The sequence below is a fragment of the Haliotis rubra genome, unplaced genomic scaffold, assembly GCF_003918875.1.
Source record: "Haliotis rubra isolate DU_JTF1 unplaced genomic scaffold, ASM391887v1 Scf1380, whole genome shotgun sequence".
NCBI lineage: Eukaryota > Metazoa > Mollusca > Gastropoda > Lepetellida > Haliotidae > Haliotis > Haliotis rubra.
This window is the reverse complement of record NW_025765315.1, coordinates 59441-80275: the sequence shown is the minus strand read 5'-3', so window position 1 is coordinate 80275 and position 20835 is coordinate 59441. Positions and strand designations below refer to the sequence as shown.

At 38.7% G+C, this 20835-nt stretch overlaps 1 protein-coding gene across 1 annotated transcript in view; it reads right to left on the bottom strand.

Annotated features, from left to right (window-relative positions):
• LOC124268446 (polypeptide N-acetylgalactosaminyltransferase 2-like) overlaps positions 1 to 13743 on the bottom strand; it is a 61566-nt gene extending 47823 nt beyond the window's left edge. The window contains exon 1 of the mRNA XM_046703406.1: positions 13604 to 13743. Within this exon, the coding sequence (XP_046559362.1) occupies positions 13604 to 13696 (93 nt within the window). The 5' untranslated portion in view covers positions 13697 to 13743. The remainder of the gene's footprint in view (positions 1 to 13603) is intronic.
• Positions 13744 to 20835: the final 7092 nt, after the last annotated feature.

The following is a 20835-nucleotide window of genomic DNA, read 5'->3' as shown; positions in this document are numbered from 1 at the left end:
CTCTGTGATTTAGTCACCACAATAAATCAATCAGCCGTTGACGTTCCAAGGACTCTATTCAGGGATATTTCACCTAATGAGACCAGGTATTAGCCTAAGATTCTAAACTGAGTCGGCTCACAATGGTAAGTGAAATACAAATCAACTGTACAAAGCCATAATATTAGTTATCATTACATAACATGTGTCAGGCAATTTGTACTTCCAATCTGGGAATATAACCTTGCTGCTGACCCTGAGCAGACTTGCATACCTAACCATGCTTAACGTGGATATGTACCTGATACCCTGTGTACTCTAATACACACATGCCCCCCATCCCCCAAGTACCCTGCCTATCCCAGCATCGCACCAACACTCCATCCAACAGACATCCTAAATACCACTGTATCCATGCTGACAGTATGTCTGCAACAAGCAGGTCGCACAGAGGGAGTGGTGAACTCTGGCAGAAATGTAATAGACCAATTATCCTTGTCAAGCAAACACAGCAGGTTCAGCAATGATTAGCCTAATTAAATAACATGATCAACAGAAAAGATTTATTCCCTCCTAGATCAAGAAACTGCAGGAAATTGTCAGGTTTTCATTAATGCATTATCAAATGAGGCTTGGGATATTTAAATCCTTGTGAATAATTCAAAGGGTTCAAAGGGAAGGGTGAGAGCAAAGTAGGGTATCATCAAAATAACATGGAGCTTAGTATGTCTTGCATTACACTACTGAACAAAAACATCTTGACATTTGGAATCTATTAAGCTCGGACTATTTAAGTTGCAAAATACTCCTCAACCATACAGCATGACAATGGTGTACTTCATACAAGAACCTACTGGTTCTCATATGCTTCAGTCACCTTACAACATGACAATGGGGTACTTCATACAAGAACCCAGGGGTGGAAATAACCCATTTCCCGATGCCAGGGCCAGTGTTTTTTTCTGTCGGGCAAGCAAATTTGTATATCACACTGAACCAGTGTCCAGTTGATATTCCAAGGTTAATTATGTTGTTTATTTAAAAAATCAACAAGAAAACGGCCGGTATAGTGGAAAAATTATCAGGGTAAGTGAATTGCTGAATTACTCAAATCATAGACTTAGCTCAGACCTTCCCCTGAATTCCCAAACTCCAGCTTTCACCAAACTGCAATACTGCTTGTAATGCTGACAGATGTTGACAAAGTACTGTTGATAGTGTCCCAAAAAACAAAATCATATGTAACCTCCATTTTTTTGTAAAGACATCTAAGTAAAGAACGACGGATCTCTCATTTCCTACTGGGTTTATCATAGCACTGTCAATTCCATAGATCCTTCATCTGGAAAACACAAGAGCGAATTCTTCATTGATTCATGGCCCAACCTGACAAGGGTCCATTACCCATGTGAACATATATAGGTCTGCAAGTATGTCTATACCAAGTTTGATGTATGGATCCCAAGGAGGTGAAAGGTGAGATGGATCTTAGGATATTGGGTGAGACAGAGGGATGAGAAGAAGACACAGCAGGGAGGGACCTCTGAAAAACTTGTAGGGTGACATACATCTCTGAGAAGGTTCTAAGGTGAGATTGATCTCTTTAGAAGGTTCTAGGGTGAAATAAGTCTGAGAGGATTCTTGGGTGAGATGCATCTCTGAGAAGGTTTGAGGGTGAGATTGATATGGTTACAAGAATAACATTATGAAGACATTTGCTACTCCATAAGCATTCTTACGACCACAGACCGCCTCCGTGGTGTAGTGGTTAGAGCATCCGCCCGGAGAGCGGAAGGTCGCGGGTTCGATCCCCGACTGCGTCATACCAAAAGACGTTAAAATATGGTACTTGTTGGTCCCTGTCTGGCGCTCGGCATTAATGGGTACAACAAGGACTGGTCGGCTCGGAGTCAGTATAATGTGTCTGAGTGGGGTATTCATGCTTCATGGTATCTCAGTGGGCTAGCACTATAAAACCAGCTTCAGTCTGGGCTAGTACAAGCTGCCGTACATACACATACACATGCATGCACGTCGTCATATGAGCGAAATATTCTCAAGCAACGTTAAACCCAATTTCACCTCACCTCTTACAACCACATGTATTTTGGGGACAAGAAAGCAATTTCTCACATCAAGCCCATTTATCGTAGTCTGATGCTACTAACAAATACTAAAACACTATTAATAGTATTATCATTAAAACACATCATCTGCTTGAAATTACTTTGCACCAATATATGTAATTTTCTCAAGAAATCTAAAGAAAGACTCATAAAAATTTCGAAACTCAATTTAATGTTTCATAACCAAATTCTACAAAGACCCCAAAGAAAAGCTCTTAAGAGGCAAGTTGTAATTGAGCATTCCATGATAAGGCTACTGACATGGCAACGAAGGAATACAGGTCAGTACACGTCACTACTCTCAATCTAGACGTATACTGGCCACGTTTACACCTGAATCCACACACCTGGCCCTCTCTATGGTCTCAGCTTTGTAGTCACTTTGCAATTTCAGGCTGAACAAATAAACACAGCATGAAACTGGGTAATTTGTGCATTAAATTCTTCAATACATGTATTGATTAAGAGACTTCTTGACTACATCAGTACAGCTGGTTATGTTCAGCATTAAGTATGTGCACATATGAAAGTCATACACAGGTTTGGTTGCTGCTATTGTTTTTATATCAAATATCAACCAACTCATTTTCTTTACAGACATAAGGATGCAATAAATTTATGGTTTGTCAGTTTTCATAATTGACACTATTAATCTTGAAAGAAGCACTTCAGAGCTAGAAGAATAGGGAAAGTAGGGCATTCAGTTTATCAGACAAGGTCAAAATGGGTGTGAAGTATTCTCATGGCTACAGTATTTCAAAGACACTAATTGGCAGTCTTTACAAGTTTGATTCAAGCTGTTCAAAGCCAAACATTTGCAACTTATTGTTTATGATGAAGATCAATTACCTTAATTACACTCAGATAGTTTATATATAACAATATAATTAACAATAATTACCAAGTCCAGATCTGGCATGGCAACCATACTTAAACATAGACTTAATATAAGCAGGATAACAGTCTGGTCCAAGACTATTATATTGAGCAATTTAGGAATAGTAAAAATCCAAAGATGGTGATCTAGTAGCAGTTTGGAGAATACTACTCTGAAGTTTAAATGTTTCTATTTTGTTAAATTAATAAAAACGAACAGATATGTGAACAAATTCCAAAGGCAGTGTTTGTTATAGAAGGATCACATTGGTCAAGTGACCCTTGACCAGAAATTGGCATGACATCACAGCCCCTCTGTATTTGTGATTTTTGTGATCTGAAAAATGTACATTCTGTAAATCTACTCGTAAAGCTCAATATTCCCTTCAGATACTTCAACATAATGTTCAGAAACTAGTGTGATATTTTCAGACAACAATGATGTCACCTGTCTCTTTCGACATACACCAACTAAATAGACACAACTGAGAACTGAGACCCATAATAAGTCAAAAGAAAATACTTTCTGAATTACGAATGCATGGACTTCAGGAACAAGAGCCATTGATGATAGCTCTTTTCTCTGGCCTCCATCTGTCAAACCCATGAAGCCTTGATAACTTGCTGATAAAGCTTTCCAAATCAATACACACCAACACAAGAAGAATGAGAGTTACACACACATAACAACACCATTATCCATCACTGAAAAGCACCTAATCTTAGCAATCATGACTTGTCATATATAGAATACAACCTCTCCGTGTCTGAAACACACATAATACCTGGGCATGGTCAGTCTGACGTAAGGAAGTAAAAGCAGCCAAGAGTGAGTGAGTCCAATCTTACAACGCTTCCAACAGTGGGAAAAACAACCAAAGGTATATCATGGGTACTAATGGACCATCACAGCAAGACAAACATGGGCTTCAAACCCAATATCAGCATATCCTTGCAAGGTAAAGGGACACAACTCTAAGCATGAAAGGCTGAAGTGTTAAATGTAACAACTGACTCAACCCAAGTTTCATTCAGCTGAACTAAACCATCTCTGTGGACTAGCATTTTAAAACCAGCATCAGCCTAGACTAGTACAGACAGACAGACAAGTACAAGAACATTGCCACGTAATCCTGAATGCATTAAATTCCACCTCACTTTGTAAACTTTGTTACACAGAACATTTCAGTTCAGTATTTTGACATTCTCACAGCAAGAAACTGAGATCATCACTCTGTTTACACGACAAGTAACTGCAGGCAGAATACCTCATTACAAATAACCTATAAATAGAGGCTGTGTTGCCTTTTTCATTTATGCATGCAAGACATGTTTTTCTTAAATTGGACTGAACGTTTCCCAGACAGATCCACCTGATCAAATAAATCAAATAAGCTAAATATAAGATTTTCCCTGTATCATTTAATTTGCATTAGTGACTGAAACATGCACCCTGAAACTGTAACCTATCGATATAATACAGACATAGTGAATGCTTTATCAGCTTTTAGATCTCATTAATTAAAACATGATATATCAGTACATGCCCATTGACATTCTTAAATTTGAAAAATTAAATCCTTCCTTTGGGGCTCCTGGATTACAGTGGGTCCCTAGCCTCTCTTTGCTGGTTGTCACTGTCAGGGGCGACTTAGTAGATTGGGTGGTCTGGCTCCATAACTACGTCGACTGCATGCCATCATTCAACAATCATTGCTCATAAAGTCAATCACTGGATTAATTTGCCCAGAACTGATTAATTACAGGTACCCATCAGATAGCTGGAATATTACTGAGTGCATGTTAGAGAAACAGGCAAACCAAGTTAATAGGCTTGTTGTTGAAAGATATTAACTGATTTAATTTCAAAACATTTATTTGCTGATGTGGATAATGTCTTTAGGTGGGACAAGATGATGTTTTAGCAACTGGGTTAGGACACACAGAATTAGAAAATAATAAATATTTTCACTATTTCACAAACATTATCTGCTACAGAGTTGCCATCTACCTAATTGTTAAAAGCAGCCATCCTGTAGGAAAGGCTCTGAAATTTTGTAGTATCAGGTTATCAGATCTATAATTAATTGTAAACCCTTTTACCCTTTCGACTATGCGAAATATGTGAGCTTTGTGGTTTGACTAAGTATCAAGAAATATCCGGGTCAAACGCAGGTGTGAAAGGCACTGAAAGGCACCAGGTCTCTTGAAGTTCTCTAGCCCACTTGAAAATGGCAAATGAAACTTGCAAAGAGCTAGTGAAATGTTAATGAAGTGAGTACCGAGCATTTCTGAACAGACATTCTTCTGTAATACCCTAATGCTTCTCATTATATGGTGTTGCCAGTGAGCACCTACTAGTCGTCACCAAACAAAACCTAGTACTTGGAAGTCAGCTTGCTTGGCTCCAATTGTCTCTGACCCTGGAGACATTCCACCCATCTCGATGAGGCTACCATGAAGGCGTGACACTCACTTGTATTGAACCCAACAAGGTTTCTGGTTAGAATTGGTCTGCAGCAACCCATGCTTGTCGTAAACGGCTACTAATGGGATCGGGTGGTCAGGCTAACTCACTTGACACATGCAATGTACCCCAGTTGCATAGATCGATGCTCATGATGTCAATCACTGAATTGTTTACTACAGACCCACCACCAGTGTAACATCGCTGAGCGCTGCCTAAAACAACAAACAACCATCTAATGCTGGAGTTCCAGTGAATTTGAGAGTGAACATCACATTGACAATTGCATATTACATTTATGAGTATCCTTGACTGGAACCAGTGATACCCTAGTCATCGTTAAAATGCCACTATGAGGGAAATTACCCGCATTAACACATTACCAGGTTGACGAACTATGATTCAGTAGAGTGATAGTGGCAAGCACGCGGTTACCCAAGACAGCACTACCTGAACTGACCCCAGTACCATTACAGTTCTATTTACATTAATTCCCTTACTTAGGGACTGTTCATAATTTATGGGGTGATGATGATTTTTATGGAGAAGCATGTACAATGTGAATGGATCCCCACCCCCAAAAATTTATGTACAAAGTAAGTGACCCGGCATGTCATGTACAAAATTAATTACTTACTCCCTCCCTTTCCATAAGTTTTAAGCATAATCTTTAAATATTTCTATAAACAAAATAGCTGACACCCTGGCCCCCCAGTACATGTGTACAAAACTGATGACCGCCCTACCTCACCAGAACAAAATGGATGACCCCCTCTCAAAGTCATCATCAGACCCCCTAGCCATAAATTATGAATGGTCCCTTACGTAAAAAAAACAGTGGCGTTTCAGTACAACCAAATACAACTCACACCAATCGTCAACAATAAACACAGACGGATGAATCTGACTCTCATTTTTTTCTGACTCTCAGCTGTTACTCAGGTAACCCGTCCCAACCCCAGTAGAGCATGTGACACAATTTGAAACTAAAATGTAAAAGGTCCTACACATATTTATTGTCATGATTAAACTGTGAGAAAGGCAAAATGTTAAGAGTCCCAAGACTGATACACTATGGCAAAACACCTCGAGGACACCTAGAGCCCCCTGTTTACACAGAGACGTGGTATGATAGATTAATAGAGACGTTGTAGAGGGAGATTCCAGTTGTTAAGTTTCACTTTGTAAATATCATGTCTTAAAATTTAATTTTGCTTAATTCACAATGTCAAGTTTGGTAGACAGGTGTTAAAAACTGCCATTACCCGATGACTGGGTCGAGTGGAATTCTCTGGTCGACCAGCAAATATCCACATTAAACTTTACCGTGGTACAGCAGTGCCTAACCACTGAAAGGTTTTATGGATCTGCTGGTCCTATATTTTCAAGAATAAGAAAAAAAATTAAAATTAATTTTCCCTGCTCAAAAAATAAAATCCTCATGTTTTTTATCTGTTTGATTGGCATTTAGAAGTTGGTGACTAATAAGAAAGTAAGATTGTTTATGGATAACAACTTCTTTAATTATATATGATGCGACGTTTCGGTATGGATTCTTATACTGTTGTCAAGCAAGAGTGAAGTACTACAGCACAGAACAGACTTATATACATGAACAGGGATTAAGTAATAACAACATGTAGGTATGAATCAGGGGGATTAACAACAACAACAAGGCATGGTGGTAATAATGTAGTGACAATAGGAGGAAGCCAATGGTCCTAGAGGCAGAAACAAAATATACATAGCTGATGAGATCAATTAGCAATGATAGCTGGAGTGCTCTAATCTGTTGTTTTTATCAGTTCATTGTATGCAGAAGGGATGAGATATCCCTGGTTTCTGTTGATTGTGGGCTTGTGTCTCCAGATTTGAACTGCTTCTGGAAGTTTTCCTTTGGTGAAGTCCTGGTGGTTTTTCGATAATATCTCTACATTGTCCCAAATTATGTTGTGATTGGGACAGTTGATGATGTCTGATAGTGCTGATTTTCTGTCAGATTTAGTGGTAGATGATAAGTGTTCTTTGATTCTGATATTTATGGGCCAGGAGGTTTCGCCTACATAGGCCTCGCCACAGTCACAATTGATTTTGTAGACAACACCTATTGGTTGATATTGTCGTTTAGAGGTGTTCCTGCCATTAGCTTTCAGTAGGGTTTTCAGTGGTGTAGAGCTGGTAGGTTTCGATGTCTGCCTGTCGCTTCAGGAGACGGCTGATGGGGTGGGAGGTCTTCCCTATGAAGGGGAGGGAGATACGAATAAGTGCTGGTTCAGGTTTGTTGGAGGCCGTTTTTCTTGTTGGGTGGAGTGAGGAGCTGATAATTTCATCGACTAGCTTTGACGGGTAGTGGTTGAACTTGGTGAAAACACCGCGGAGGTGCTGTATTTCTGTAGTGGGACTGGTGGAGGACTATAGAAAGCCAACCCACTCCGACCAATACATTCATTTTGACTCCAACCACCCCTTGAGAACCAAAACTGGCATTATCTCCACCCTCACTAGACGAGCCATCAACCTCTCCTCCACCAGTCCCACTACAGAAATACAGCACCTCCGTCATGTTTTAAACTTGGTGAAAACATGGCGGAGGTGCTGTATTTCCATATGTATTTCCATATATGACAATACATGGCAATACAGTCAGTATGTATATGACAATACATGGCAATACAGTCAGTATGTATATGACAGTACATGTCAGTACAGTCAGTATGCATATGACAATACATTGCATAACAGTCAGTACGTATATGACTATACATGTCAGTACAGTCATTATGTATATGACAATACATGTCAATACAGTCAGTACATATATGACAACACATGGCAATACAGTCAGCATGTATGTGACAATACATGTCAATACATATATGACAACACATGGCAATACAGTCAGTATGCATATGACAATACATAGCAAAACAGTCAGTACGTATATGGACTATACATGTCAGTACAGTCAGTATGTATATGACAATACATGTCAATACAGTCAGTACATATATGACAACACATGGCAATACAGTCAGCATGTATATGACAATACATGTCAATACATATATGACAACACATGGCAATACAGTCAGTATGCATATGACAATACATTGCAAAACAGTCAGTACGTATATGACCATACATGTCAGTACAGTCATTATGTATATGACAATACATGTCAGTACAGTCAGTATGTATATGAAAGTACATTGCAATAGTCAGTATGTATATGACAATACATTGCAATAGCCAGTATGTATATGACAATACATTGCAATAGCCAGTATGTATATGACAATACATTGCAATAGCCAGTATGTATATGACAATACATTGCAATAGTCAGTATGTATATGACAATACATTGCAATAGTCAGTATGTATATGACAGTACATTGCAAAACAGTCAGTATGTATATGACAGTACAGTCAGTATGTATATGACAGTACATTGCAGCAGTCGGTATGTAAATGACAGTACAGTCAGTATGCATATGACAATACATTGCAAAACAGTCAGTATGTATATGACAATACATGTCAGTACAGTCAGTATGTATATGACAGTACATTGCAATAGTCAGTATGTATATGACAATACATTACAATAGCCAGTATGTATATGACAATACATTGCAATAGTCAGTATGTATATGACAGTACATTGCAATAGTCAGTATGTATATGACAGTACATTGCAATAGTCAGTATGTATATGACAGTACATTGCAATAGTCAGTATGTATATGACAGTACATTGCAATAGCCAGTATGTATATGACAATACATTGCAGCAGTCAGTATGTATATGACAGTACAGTCAGTATGTATATGACAGTACATTGCAGCAGTCAGTATGTTATTACATCTCATGTCACTGACGACAGCAATACATCGCGATACAGTATCAACTATTCTCCCTAAAACAATGTCTTCCAAAAATGCTTTGACAATCTTCAACAATGTTCAAAGGAAACCAGATTTCAGCCCCTGATCCCCCTTATCAGAGTCCAAACACACAGGCATCTCCATATTGTCTCTGGCTGCGACTGACCATTAGCATAACACTGGTGACCCATGGTCAAGGGAGGGAGGACAATCAGCCTAGCACATGTTAAATCACCGAACAAACAAGGAAACAACCAGCCCTCAGTGTCTCACGCTTACCAAATGTTATTTTGGAGGCCATGTCAATCTTTGCTGAGCAAAAAAAGTCAATACTGATGTTGTACCAGAAGGTTGTATTGAAATTATAATTCAAATGAAAAAGTTGATTGCGTGTGGTCATACAAAGTACAAGAGGTATGACTTGGTGAAATTTATTTTGTGGTGATTACATTGTAAATGTCTCCCAGTTTAAGATCAGGATGTGACATAATCAAGGAAGCATTCATCTTAAACACGACAAACACCGGCAGAGTGACCTTTGCAATCCATGAGTGCTCCTAAAGTAATGTTGGACAGTTGTGCGAAGGCTGCTGAAAAAAATTATACTGGGGCAAAACTGGCCAGACAGGAATATAAAACTGCCTCACTGTGATCACCGATGATCATCACATATTTGCCACCTCAACCACTGTTTTCTTGTCATGACTTACAACTGAGGTAAAGTTACACAGCATACAATCCAGGAATTTGTGCTGAACTCACATTGTACAGTTCATTTCTTTGGCAATAAACATCAAGAAAGAAATAAATTACCATTCACAAAACTTAAAAGGTTCCAAGACATATGCCATACATATTATAAGAAATCTTGAAAAATTTCAAAATGCATCAGCATCATTTGTAAATTGCATAAACCGCCTCATCATACAACATCCATCACATGTTTACATCATCAGCATCATTGGTAAATGTATCCTAACTACCACCAGATCACAAGTATTACTACAAAACAACACTATTAATTGGTAATCAAGTACAAATATGGCTTATAATTAGAGTAATTTAGAGCAATAAATTTAGATAGATACTTCAACCATAAAATAACTGTCAGTTTGGTAACTACCTTCTCCAAACTGGGGAATTTGGTTTTACGACTTCCATCTCAAAGTGACATATTTATGTGTGAACACATATCGCCCCAACCCCATCTCTAGCTCACTCACCCCCAAACTATAATAGAGGCAGGTCCCCCCATATTGACCGATGCTGGATATAATACTGACACTTATCAAACAAATATCAAACTACTCTATACAACCCCCACCATTTGCACAAAGCTAAAGTTTCTAAACCATGGACATGTACAAAAGCAAGTCCAAAATGCTTAAATTGTTTTTAACTTTTAAGTTCAAAGATCTGCTCTTATAAAGCTGAACATGTGATACATGTTACATTAAGTTCTCCATTTCTGCCATGATTACAATGATGTTGGATGTTTCTATTTTTATGACTATGCAATAGTTGATGTAAATCAACTGATGTTTTATAACAAAATTCATAACTGATAGATCAGCATGTTTAGCATGTTACGACAATTATACCATGTTGGACTTATATTGCTTGGGTGATAACATGTTAAAACAACTGTTACACAGAAACAATCAATAAACATATACATAGTTCAAAAGACCTTTATCCCAAATTCTTAAACTATCTAACCATTGTGACCTGATCAATAATCAATGGCACTTCTATGATTAATACAGTGAAGAAAGATACAATAACTTATGAGAGATGAAAATCAATATCAATATTGTAAATATTGTGAATAAATAAATATTGACCGAAGTAACATATGCAATCTTACCTCTCTAGAAGTAAGAGGATAAAACATCAAATTCCAACACAACAAAGCAATACTAAGATATTAGTAGACATTTTGTATATATTCATATGATGGCCCTCTTCGAAATTAAAAGATAGGCGCTACAGCTGTATATTTGGATGTATATCCACATGTACTCTGAACTCTGCTCTATACATGGTCAACTGCAGCACTGTTACATGAGAACTCCACATCTGGTCAGGAGTTAACCAGCTATGTCATGTATTACCAGTAAATTATTCAAAATATTCTGTCTCACAAGTCACTATTTTGTTTATGGGAAAATCATTAAAATGGCCATATTTTCAAAGAGAAAATAGGGTAATAAGACTCAAGGTACAGAATTGGCCTACATATTATTTTCTTACACTAAAACCTGAAGTTTTATCCTTGTCAAAATTTCATGATTAATTACATTTGGATATGATGAAAGGGAAAGCTTATAAAACAATCGTAAAACCAAGCTAAATATGGCAAGAAAAACATTTGTCAGAAATGTTAATCTATGTTCATTAAGCCTTCATTAAGCTTCACTGAGTGTCATGCTCAACAAACCCACTCCATCATCCATGTACAGTATTCACAATCTGCTCACTGCAAAAACAGGCTGTGAAAGATAGTTTTGAATTCCACAAGAAAATGTCAAAAGTTTCAAACAATCTCACTACACTTTTATATTTTTGTACCATTACAATTTCTATACATTGTTAAATAACATGCATGACAGCACAAACTTGACAGGAAAATTTTGTGGCTATCATTATAAAGGAGTTTTGAGAAAACAATAACAAATGATATATTATGGATAATGTGAATTTCCTGGATCCCACTATGACAAAAAAAACTATGCAAAATATTTTATTTTAATCTGACATTTAAAGAGAAATACATATATTGTTCAACTGAATTTATTTCATCAGAGTTGGAAATAAGATTTTTTTGTGTCAAACTCACACATGTGAAACAGGCCAGTTATGGAAATGTAAACAGTAATCTACAGACCATGGGTGATGATATATGTTTTATATTTGGAACTTTTTCCATGAAGTGAGAAGTAAGAGGATAAAACATCAAATTCCAACACAACAAAGCAATACTAAGATATTAGTAGACATTTTGTATATATTCATATGATGGCCCTCTTCGAAATTAAAAGATAGGCTCTACAGCTGTATATTTGGATGTATATCCACATGTACTCTGAACTCTGCTCTATACATGGTCAACTGCAGCACTGTTACATGAGAACTCCACATCTGGTCAGGAGTTAACCAGCTATGTCATGTATTACCAGTAAATTATTCAAAATATTCTGTCTCACAAGTCACTATTTTGTTTATGGGAAAATCATTAAAATGGCCATATTTTCAAAGAGAAAATAGGGTAATAAGACTCAAGGTACAGAATTGGCCTACATATTATTTTCTTACACTAAAACCTGAAGTTTTTATCCTTGTCAAAATTTCATGATTAATTACATTTGGATATGATGAAAGGGGAAAGCTTAAAAAACAATCGTAAAAACCAAGCTAAATATGGCAAGAAAAACATTTGTCAGAAATGTTAATCTATGTTCATTAAGCCTTCATTAAGCTTCACTGAGTGTCATGCTCAACGAACCCACTCCATCATCCATGTACAGTATTCACAATCTGCTCACTGCAAAAACTGTGAAAGATAGTTTTTGAATTCCACAAGAAAATGTCAAAAGTTTCAAACAATCTCACTACACTTTTATATTTTTGTACCATTACAATTTCTATACATTGTTAAATAACATGCATGACAGCACAAACTTGACAGGAAAATTTTGTGGCTATCATTATAAAGGAGTTTTGAGAAAACAATAACAAATGATATATTATGGATAATGTGAATTTCCTGGATCCCACTATGACAAAAAAAACTATGCAAAATATTTTATTTTAATCTGACATTTAAAGAGAAATACATATATTGTTCAACTGAATTTATTTCATCAGAGTTGGAAATAAGATTTTTTTGTGTCAAACTCACACATGTGAAACAGGCCAGTTATGGAAATGTAAACAGTAATCTACAGACCATGGGTGATGATATATGTTTTATATTTGGAACTTTTTCCATGAAGTGACAAATTATCTTCTTATCAGCATTCATAACGTCATCGTTTAAAAGCTTTAATTTAAAAGTATTAACAAACCGTCTGCCGACGAATGCTCTCCCTTTAAACAATATTTTCAATATGACCCACACTCTTTGACGAATTCCATCTATTAATAGAACGGCACCTCACTGACAGCCACTACGGGACCTGCCGAGTTCGGAGCCTAGGAACTGATCTCGAGCCCCGGAACTCTTCCGTCCCAACTTGTGACATGAATGTAAAACATGCATTCTTACCTGTTCCTCGCTGGCCTTATAAACATAGTAGACAATTCCTACAAGCCAAATGCTGGCTAGCAAAAGTAGCAAGCGAAACTTTCGCCGTACCATCGGTACGCTTGTCGCGTGTCTACTGCGAAACACATCCCACTCAGCCAGAGTAGATTATTGACCAATCAGCGAGCCACTACCGCTTCTCTCCGTAAGACGAAAACAACGTCACGATAGCTGGTGTGAACGCAAGTGCCCCTGTTCGTTCACCGGGAAATCCGTTATCTTAGCGTGTCACGGCATTTATAAAGTCGCACCTTTATCAAGATAAACTTGTGTTGTCGTGTGAGGATCATTTATAATTGAAACATGTCGTTTCACGTATCCAAATATTAGACAGCGCTTCAAACATTTTGACCGTCTGCCAGGTTGTACTTGAAGTGAATGTGGGCCTCTGCAGGGACGATATGGCCAACTATAAGCGCTGTTACGAAAAGTCGTTTTAATAGGAGAAGGATAACATACCCAAGATACATTTTAGAAATAGGTCCAGCAGGCATATATATCACAGTCAATAACAACTTTGACGCATATCTCCGCTTCTCAATGTATTTATAGACCCGTGAAGGTCCGGGTCAGAATATTGATCTTCAGTAACTCATGCTTATCGTAATCTTGAGGCGACTAACGGGATCGGGTGGTCAGGCTCGCTGACTTGGTTGATACATGTCATTGGTTCCCAGTTGCGCTGATCGATGCTCATGCTGTTGATCACTGGATTGTCTGGTCCAGACTCGATTATTTACAGACCGTCGCCATATAGCTGGAATATTACCGAGTGCGGCGTAAAACTAAACTCACTCACTCTCAATAAACTTAGGATAGAAATACAGGGGTGCAATACGGATGACGTGGTCAAATTCCATATTGCAGCCCAGATTCCGTATTGAACCCCGGTTCTACTTTCTCCAAAGCTCGATGTGTTTTATTAAGTAACACATGAATGCAAGATAAGAGGGTATATAATAAATATAGAACGTCATACTAGTACATTTGGATGTTTGGTATTGAATTCGAACTTGTTTCTTTGCTCCCATGACATCATCACGTTCAACACAAAACATCCAAATGTACTAGTATGATTTTTCTATGTATATTCTAGTTTTTGATCATGCGAGTATGATACGATTTCCCCCACGCAATACTTTTTTCTTAAAACAATGTTTCACATTTTTTAATAAACCATGCGTCAGAACTTAAGCTAGATTAATGTATTTCCAACTATGAATACGTCAGTATTTTAAAAGTGTTATTTTCCAACACGGATGTAACCTGACAATGCCATAAATATAAGGAACACCTACTTCCATGGGCATAAGTACATCGGTCAAGTAGCGTCCCATCTGCTTACTCGTCTCTACAACATCAAAAGAAACTGTGTGTGACATATCCTGTACAGATTGTTATTCAGTGCAGTGTAAAAAAACTGTCCAGCTTCCTTGAAGACGGGATCTTATGTGGGTGACAACTTGAACAGTGTCGTTTGTAGCCACGTACTGGGGCTACATCTGGTCTCTTCAGTGAATACATGTACTTCCCTTTTCACATGGCATTGTTCAACCTTGTCTTTACATGTGGGTTTTTTGTGTGTTCAACCTAAATGTCTTTACAGCGGTGTTTGTTGTGGTGTTGAACCTTGTCTTTACCTCATGTGTTCAACCTTAATGTCTTTACAGCGGTGTTTGTTGTGGTGTTGAACCTTGTCTTTACCTTATGTGTTCAACCTTAATGTCTTTACAGCGGTGTTTGTTGTGGTGTTGAACCTTGTCTTTACCTTATGTGTTCAACCTTAATGTCTTTACAGCGGTGTTTGTTGTGGTGTTGAACCTTGTCTTTACCTCATGTGTTCAACCTTAATGTCTTTACAGCGGTGTTTGTTGTGGTGTTGAACCTTGTCTTTACCTCATGTGTTCAACCTTAATGTCTTTACAGCGGTGTTTGTTGTGGTGTTGAACCTTGTCTTTACCTCATGTGTTCAACCTTAATGTCTTTACAGCGGTGTTTGTTGTGGTGTTGAACCTTGTCTTTACCTCATGTGTTCAACCTTAATGTCTTTACAGTGATGTTTGTTGTGGTGTTGAACCTTGTCTTTACCTTATGTGTTCAACCTTAATGTCTTTACAGCGGTGTTTGTTGTGGTGTTGAACCTTGTCTTTACCTCATGTGTTCAACCTTAATGTCTTTACAGCGGTGTTTGTTGTGGTGTTGAACCTTGCCTTTACCTTATGTGTTCAACCTAAATGTCTTTACAGCGGTGTTTGTTGTGGTGTTGAACCTTGTCTTTACCTCATGTGTTCAACCTTAATGTCTTTACAGCGGTGTTTGTTGTGGTGTTGAACCTTGTCTTTACCTTATGTGTTCAACCTTAATGTCTTTACAGCGGTGTTTGTTGTGGTGTTGAACCTTGTCTTTACCTCATGTGTTCAACCTTAATGTCTTTACAGCGGTGTTTGTTGTGGTGTTCAACCTTGCCTTTACCTTATGTGTTCAACCTTAATGTCTTTACAGCGGTGTTTGTTGTGGTGTTGAACCTTGTCTTTACCATATGTGTTCAACCTTAATGTCTTTACAGCGGTGTTTGTTGTGGTGTTGAACCTTGTCTTTACCTTATGTGTTCAACCTTAATGTCTTTACAGCGGTGTTTGTTGTGGTGTTGAACCTTGTCTTTACCTTATGTGTTCAACCTTAATGTCTTTACAGCGGTGTTTGTTGTGGTGTTGAACCTTGTCTTTACCTCATGTGTTCAACCTTAATGTCTTTACAGCGGTGTTTGTTGTGGTGTTGAACCTTGTCTTTACCTCATGTGTTCAACCTTAATGTCTTTACAGCGGTGTTTGTTGTGGTGTTGAACCTTGTCTTTACCTCATGTGTTCAACCTTAATGTCTTTACAGCGGTGTTTGTTGTGGTGTTGAACCTTGTCTTTACCTTATGTGTTCAACCTCAATGTCTTTACAGCGGTGTTTGTTGTGGTGTTGAACCTTGTCTTTACCTCATGTGTTCAACCTTAATGTCTTTACAGCGGTGTTTGTTGTGGTGTTGAACCTTGTCTTTACCTTATGTGTTCAACCTTAATGTCTTTACAGCGGTGTTTGTTGTGGTGTTGAACCTTGTCTTTACCTTATGTGTTCAACCCTAATGACTTTACAGCGGTGTTTGTTGTGGTGTTCAACCTTGTCTTTACCTCATGTGTTCAACCTTAATGTCTTCACAGGCGCGTATAGTGTGGTGTTCAACCATTATGTCTCCACAAAGGTATTTGTTGTGTTCAACCTTATCTTCACAGGCGTGTGTATTGTGGTGTTCAACCAAAGTGTCTTCACAAAGGGGTTTGTTGTGTTCAGCGATAATGCCTTGACAAGGGTGTTTGTGATGTTCAGCCTTAATGTCTTCACAAGGTGTTCGTTGTGGTGTTCAACCATGTCTTCACAAGCGTGTTTGTTGTGGTGTTCAACCTTGTCTTTACTTTTCTTTCTGGAGTCAACGCATAGACAGACAGATGAATAAATAAATGATTGACATATTAATCGATAGTAATGGGTGAACAGAAAATGAAACAAATATGCAATGAACTTTATTGACAGCCATAAATCAGTCATGTAAGATGATAACCACCGACCAGTAATCATGATGGTGGGCTCCACCTTGTGCACATCATAGTGTGGGCTTTTGTGAAGATTTTGGAAGAATTCCTGTAATCATCTTCAGCATATGCAATACAAACAGTTGTTTCTGATTGCTTTTGTTTATAATCATCATCTCAGTCAAATTCCTTGTTATTTCAAAGTCATCCTTATACATCTGGAGCTGTCACATTTACCGTTAACATCCCGCCAGAGGGGATGTTACTGTAGATCTGTATATTCATCAACAAAAGGCCACAATAAACAAAATTTGTATCTGATTGACTGTGTAATTTTGACTGACATCTAAGATCTCTTGTGTACCTATGTATTGTATATGTCAATGTGATGGCATGAATGATACGAAAACAATAGCTGCATTTTACAGCGGTACGTCCTCTCAATGATCAACTGGGCCTTTGAATTCAGAAGAACGCCAGTGGCAAGAAAACGTATACCCTTGAGTAGACATAGTTGATTTAGTCGATCAGTCAGTGGCAAAAACCTAGACCCCTTTTGTCATCCACATGCCCCGGGCGTTAAATCGAATATGGCACACCTCATTGGGCACAACTCTTATAAACTGTTTCACCTTGACAATTGCTTGAAGCAGTGCGAGTGGAGTTGAAATAGGGCTGGGTTACCGTACGTCCTCCAATATGGGATTTGTGACACATTAGCTGATAGAAATTTATGACATAGTCTCATTTTTAACAAAGTTTAGACATACAATGCTTACAAAGAGGCACTTTTCGAATAAAAGTCAGATGTTTCTATAAATTATTATTACATAATTCTCAGGAGCGCATTTATAGCCAAAATGCCATAGGCCTCGAAGGAAGAAATCAGTAGTCTGTTCGATGATGTTACTTGTTTGGGACAAATATCAATCCGCGACTTGCACGGCCACGTGTGTCTATGTTAGCTGATATAAAGTCCAACCTTTGCCTCGACGGGTATTTGAAGGGAACAATGTGAACCCGATATCAAATATCGACTGTCCCCGCAAAGCTGAATAAGAATGAACACCGCCAGTAATAGCCTGGTACGTATCGGGGTGTAAGATAGATTTCACATATATCCATCTTGCAACCGGATGTGAAACCATGGGGGCAATATGGGAGAAACATAGATGGCAACTCATGATACACACGCCTGTATGATAGGTATGGCCATCGATACACAAACTATATCCAGATACACAAACTGAGAACATCATTTTCCAAAACCACGTATAAAGCTAGGATACAGACGCGTTACTTATGTATAGCAGTCATTTAGCTTCGAGTGAGCGTTGTTCTTCACACAGATTTTGTAGCAATATAAGCGCGTTCGCAACGCTGCTTTCGGTTGTATATTTTGTACTTAAATCACGATATCAGTTAAAATGGGAGGAAACACCATGTCCCGTCGTATGCCAAGGGCCATAACCTGAGTAATTGTGGGATTCGTACCAACTGACAACCAGCGGATCCTTATACGTTAAGGGACGCAATTTCAAGCAACTAAACTAAACACAACAGATTTACAATGCTTTGCGAAACCCCACCGACAACTGACATCCGACCTTCTCCCCAGTGACAACAAACTTCATCCATACACCCACATTACACTACGTTCTTCCTCCACACATGCCACTTAATCAACACCCTCGACCAATAAATTCGCCATAAGTTGTTAATGGCCCATGACGGTGTGAGGGAATGTTATGTTATAACGTTTACAAAGCGTTCGTGTACATTTACACCCTTTCCCATACCATGTGTTTGTCGATACCGTGGACACATATATAAGCTAGTGTATTTATGCTGGTTGGCTAGCTTAAGAATTAATTCGACGAGAAGCGGTAAATGGTTTTGTGCAGCGTGTGTATCCGTGTTGGCTTACATCTTTATTAGCACACCGGTCGTAATTATGTCAGGAGAGTGAAGTATTCCGATAAATTACTAAAAGGAAATACGTAATTGCCTACAAATGCGTGGTGAGGTATTGTGTTTCAGTTTGTCTTTGCAAACGTGCCAAACGTTTTTATTTGCATTAACTAAATTATTGCACCATTTTACAGAAAATATACGAGCAAGATGGTGTTCCCTTGTGCATAGTTGGCACCGTGGAGTCGTAGATGTGGACTGGTACCGCAGGAAACGTGTAGTCTGAAGTTACTGTAGTAGCGGTGGCAGTAGAAGTATAGTAGTAGTATATGAAAGTAATAGCATAGTAATAGTAAATGTACGTGACATCATTATAGTTGGTGCGGTACATTAACAAATATCGGCCGCTGTAGGAGGCGGACATGCATCCATCTTCGTATTTCTTCTTTCAGAAATTCCGTAATTCACACACGCATTTGGCAGAACTGATGTTCCCCGACAGTATACCAATTCACTCACTCACTCACCCGCCCGAAGATAACGAACCACACTCACTCACCGTACAGGAGAAAACGAACCACACTCACTGTACAGGAGATAACGAACCACACTCACTGTACAGGAGATAACGAACCACACTCACTCACCGTACAGGACATAACGAACCACACTCACTCACCGTACAGGACATAACGAACCACACTCACTGTACAGGAGATAACTAACCACACTCACTGTACAGGAGATAACGAACCACACTCACTGTACAGGAGATAACGAACCACACTCACTGTACAGGACACAACGAACCACACTCACTTACTGTACAGGAGATAACGAACCACATTCACTGTACAGGAGCTAACGAACTACACTCACTGTACAGGAGATAACGAACAATACTCACTCACTGTACAGGACATAACGAACCACACTCACTCACTGTACAGGAGATAACTAACCATACTCACTGTACAGGAGATAACTAACCACACTCACCGTACAGGAGATAACGAACCACACTCACTGTACAGGAGATAACGAACCACACTCACCGTACAGGAGATAACGAACCACACTCACTGTACAGGAGATAACTAACCACACTCACTGTACAGGAGATAACGAACCACACTCACTGTACAGGAGATAACGAACAACACTCACTCACCGTACAGGAGATAACGAACCACATTCACTCACCGTACAGGACATAACGAACCACACTCACTCACTGTACAGGAGATAACTAGCCATACTCACCGTACAGAAAATAAAGAACCACACTCACCGTACAGGAGATAACGAACCACACTCACCGTACAGGAGATAACGCACCACATTCACTCACTGTACAGGAGATAACGAACCACACTCACTGTACAGGAGATAACTAACCACACTCGCTGTAAGGAGATAACGAACCACACTCACTATACAGGGTATAACGAACCACATTCACTGTACAGGACATAACGAACCACATTCACTGTACAGGAGATAACGAACCACACTCACTGTACAGAAGATAACTAACCACACTCACTGTACAGGAGATAACGAACCATACTCACTCACCGTACAGGACATAACGAACCACACTCACTCACCGTCCAGGACATAACGAACCACAATCTCTGTACAGGACATAACGAACCACATTCACTGTACAGGAGATAACGAACCACACTCACTGTACAGAAGATA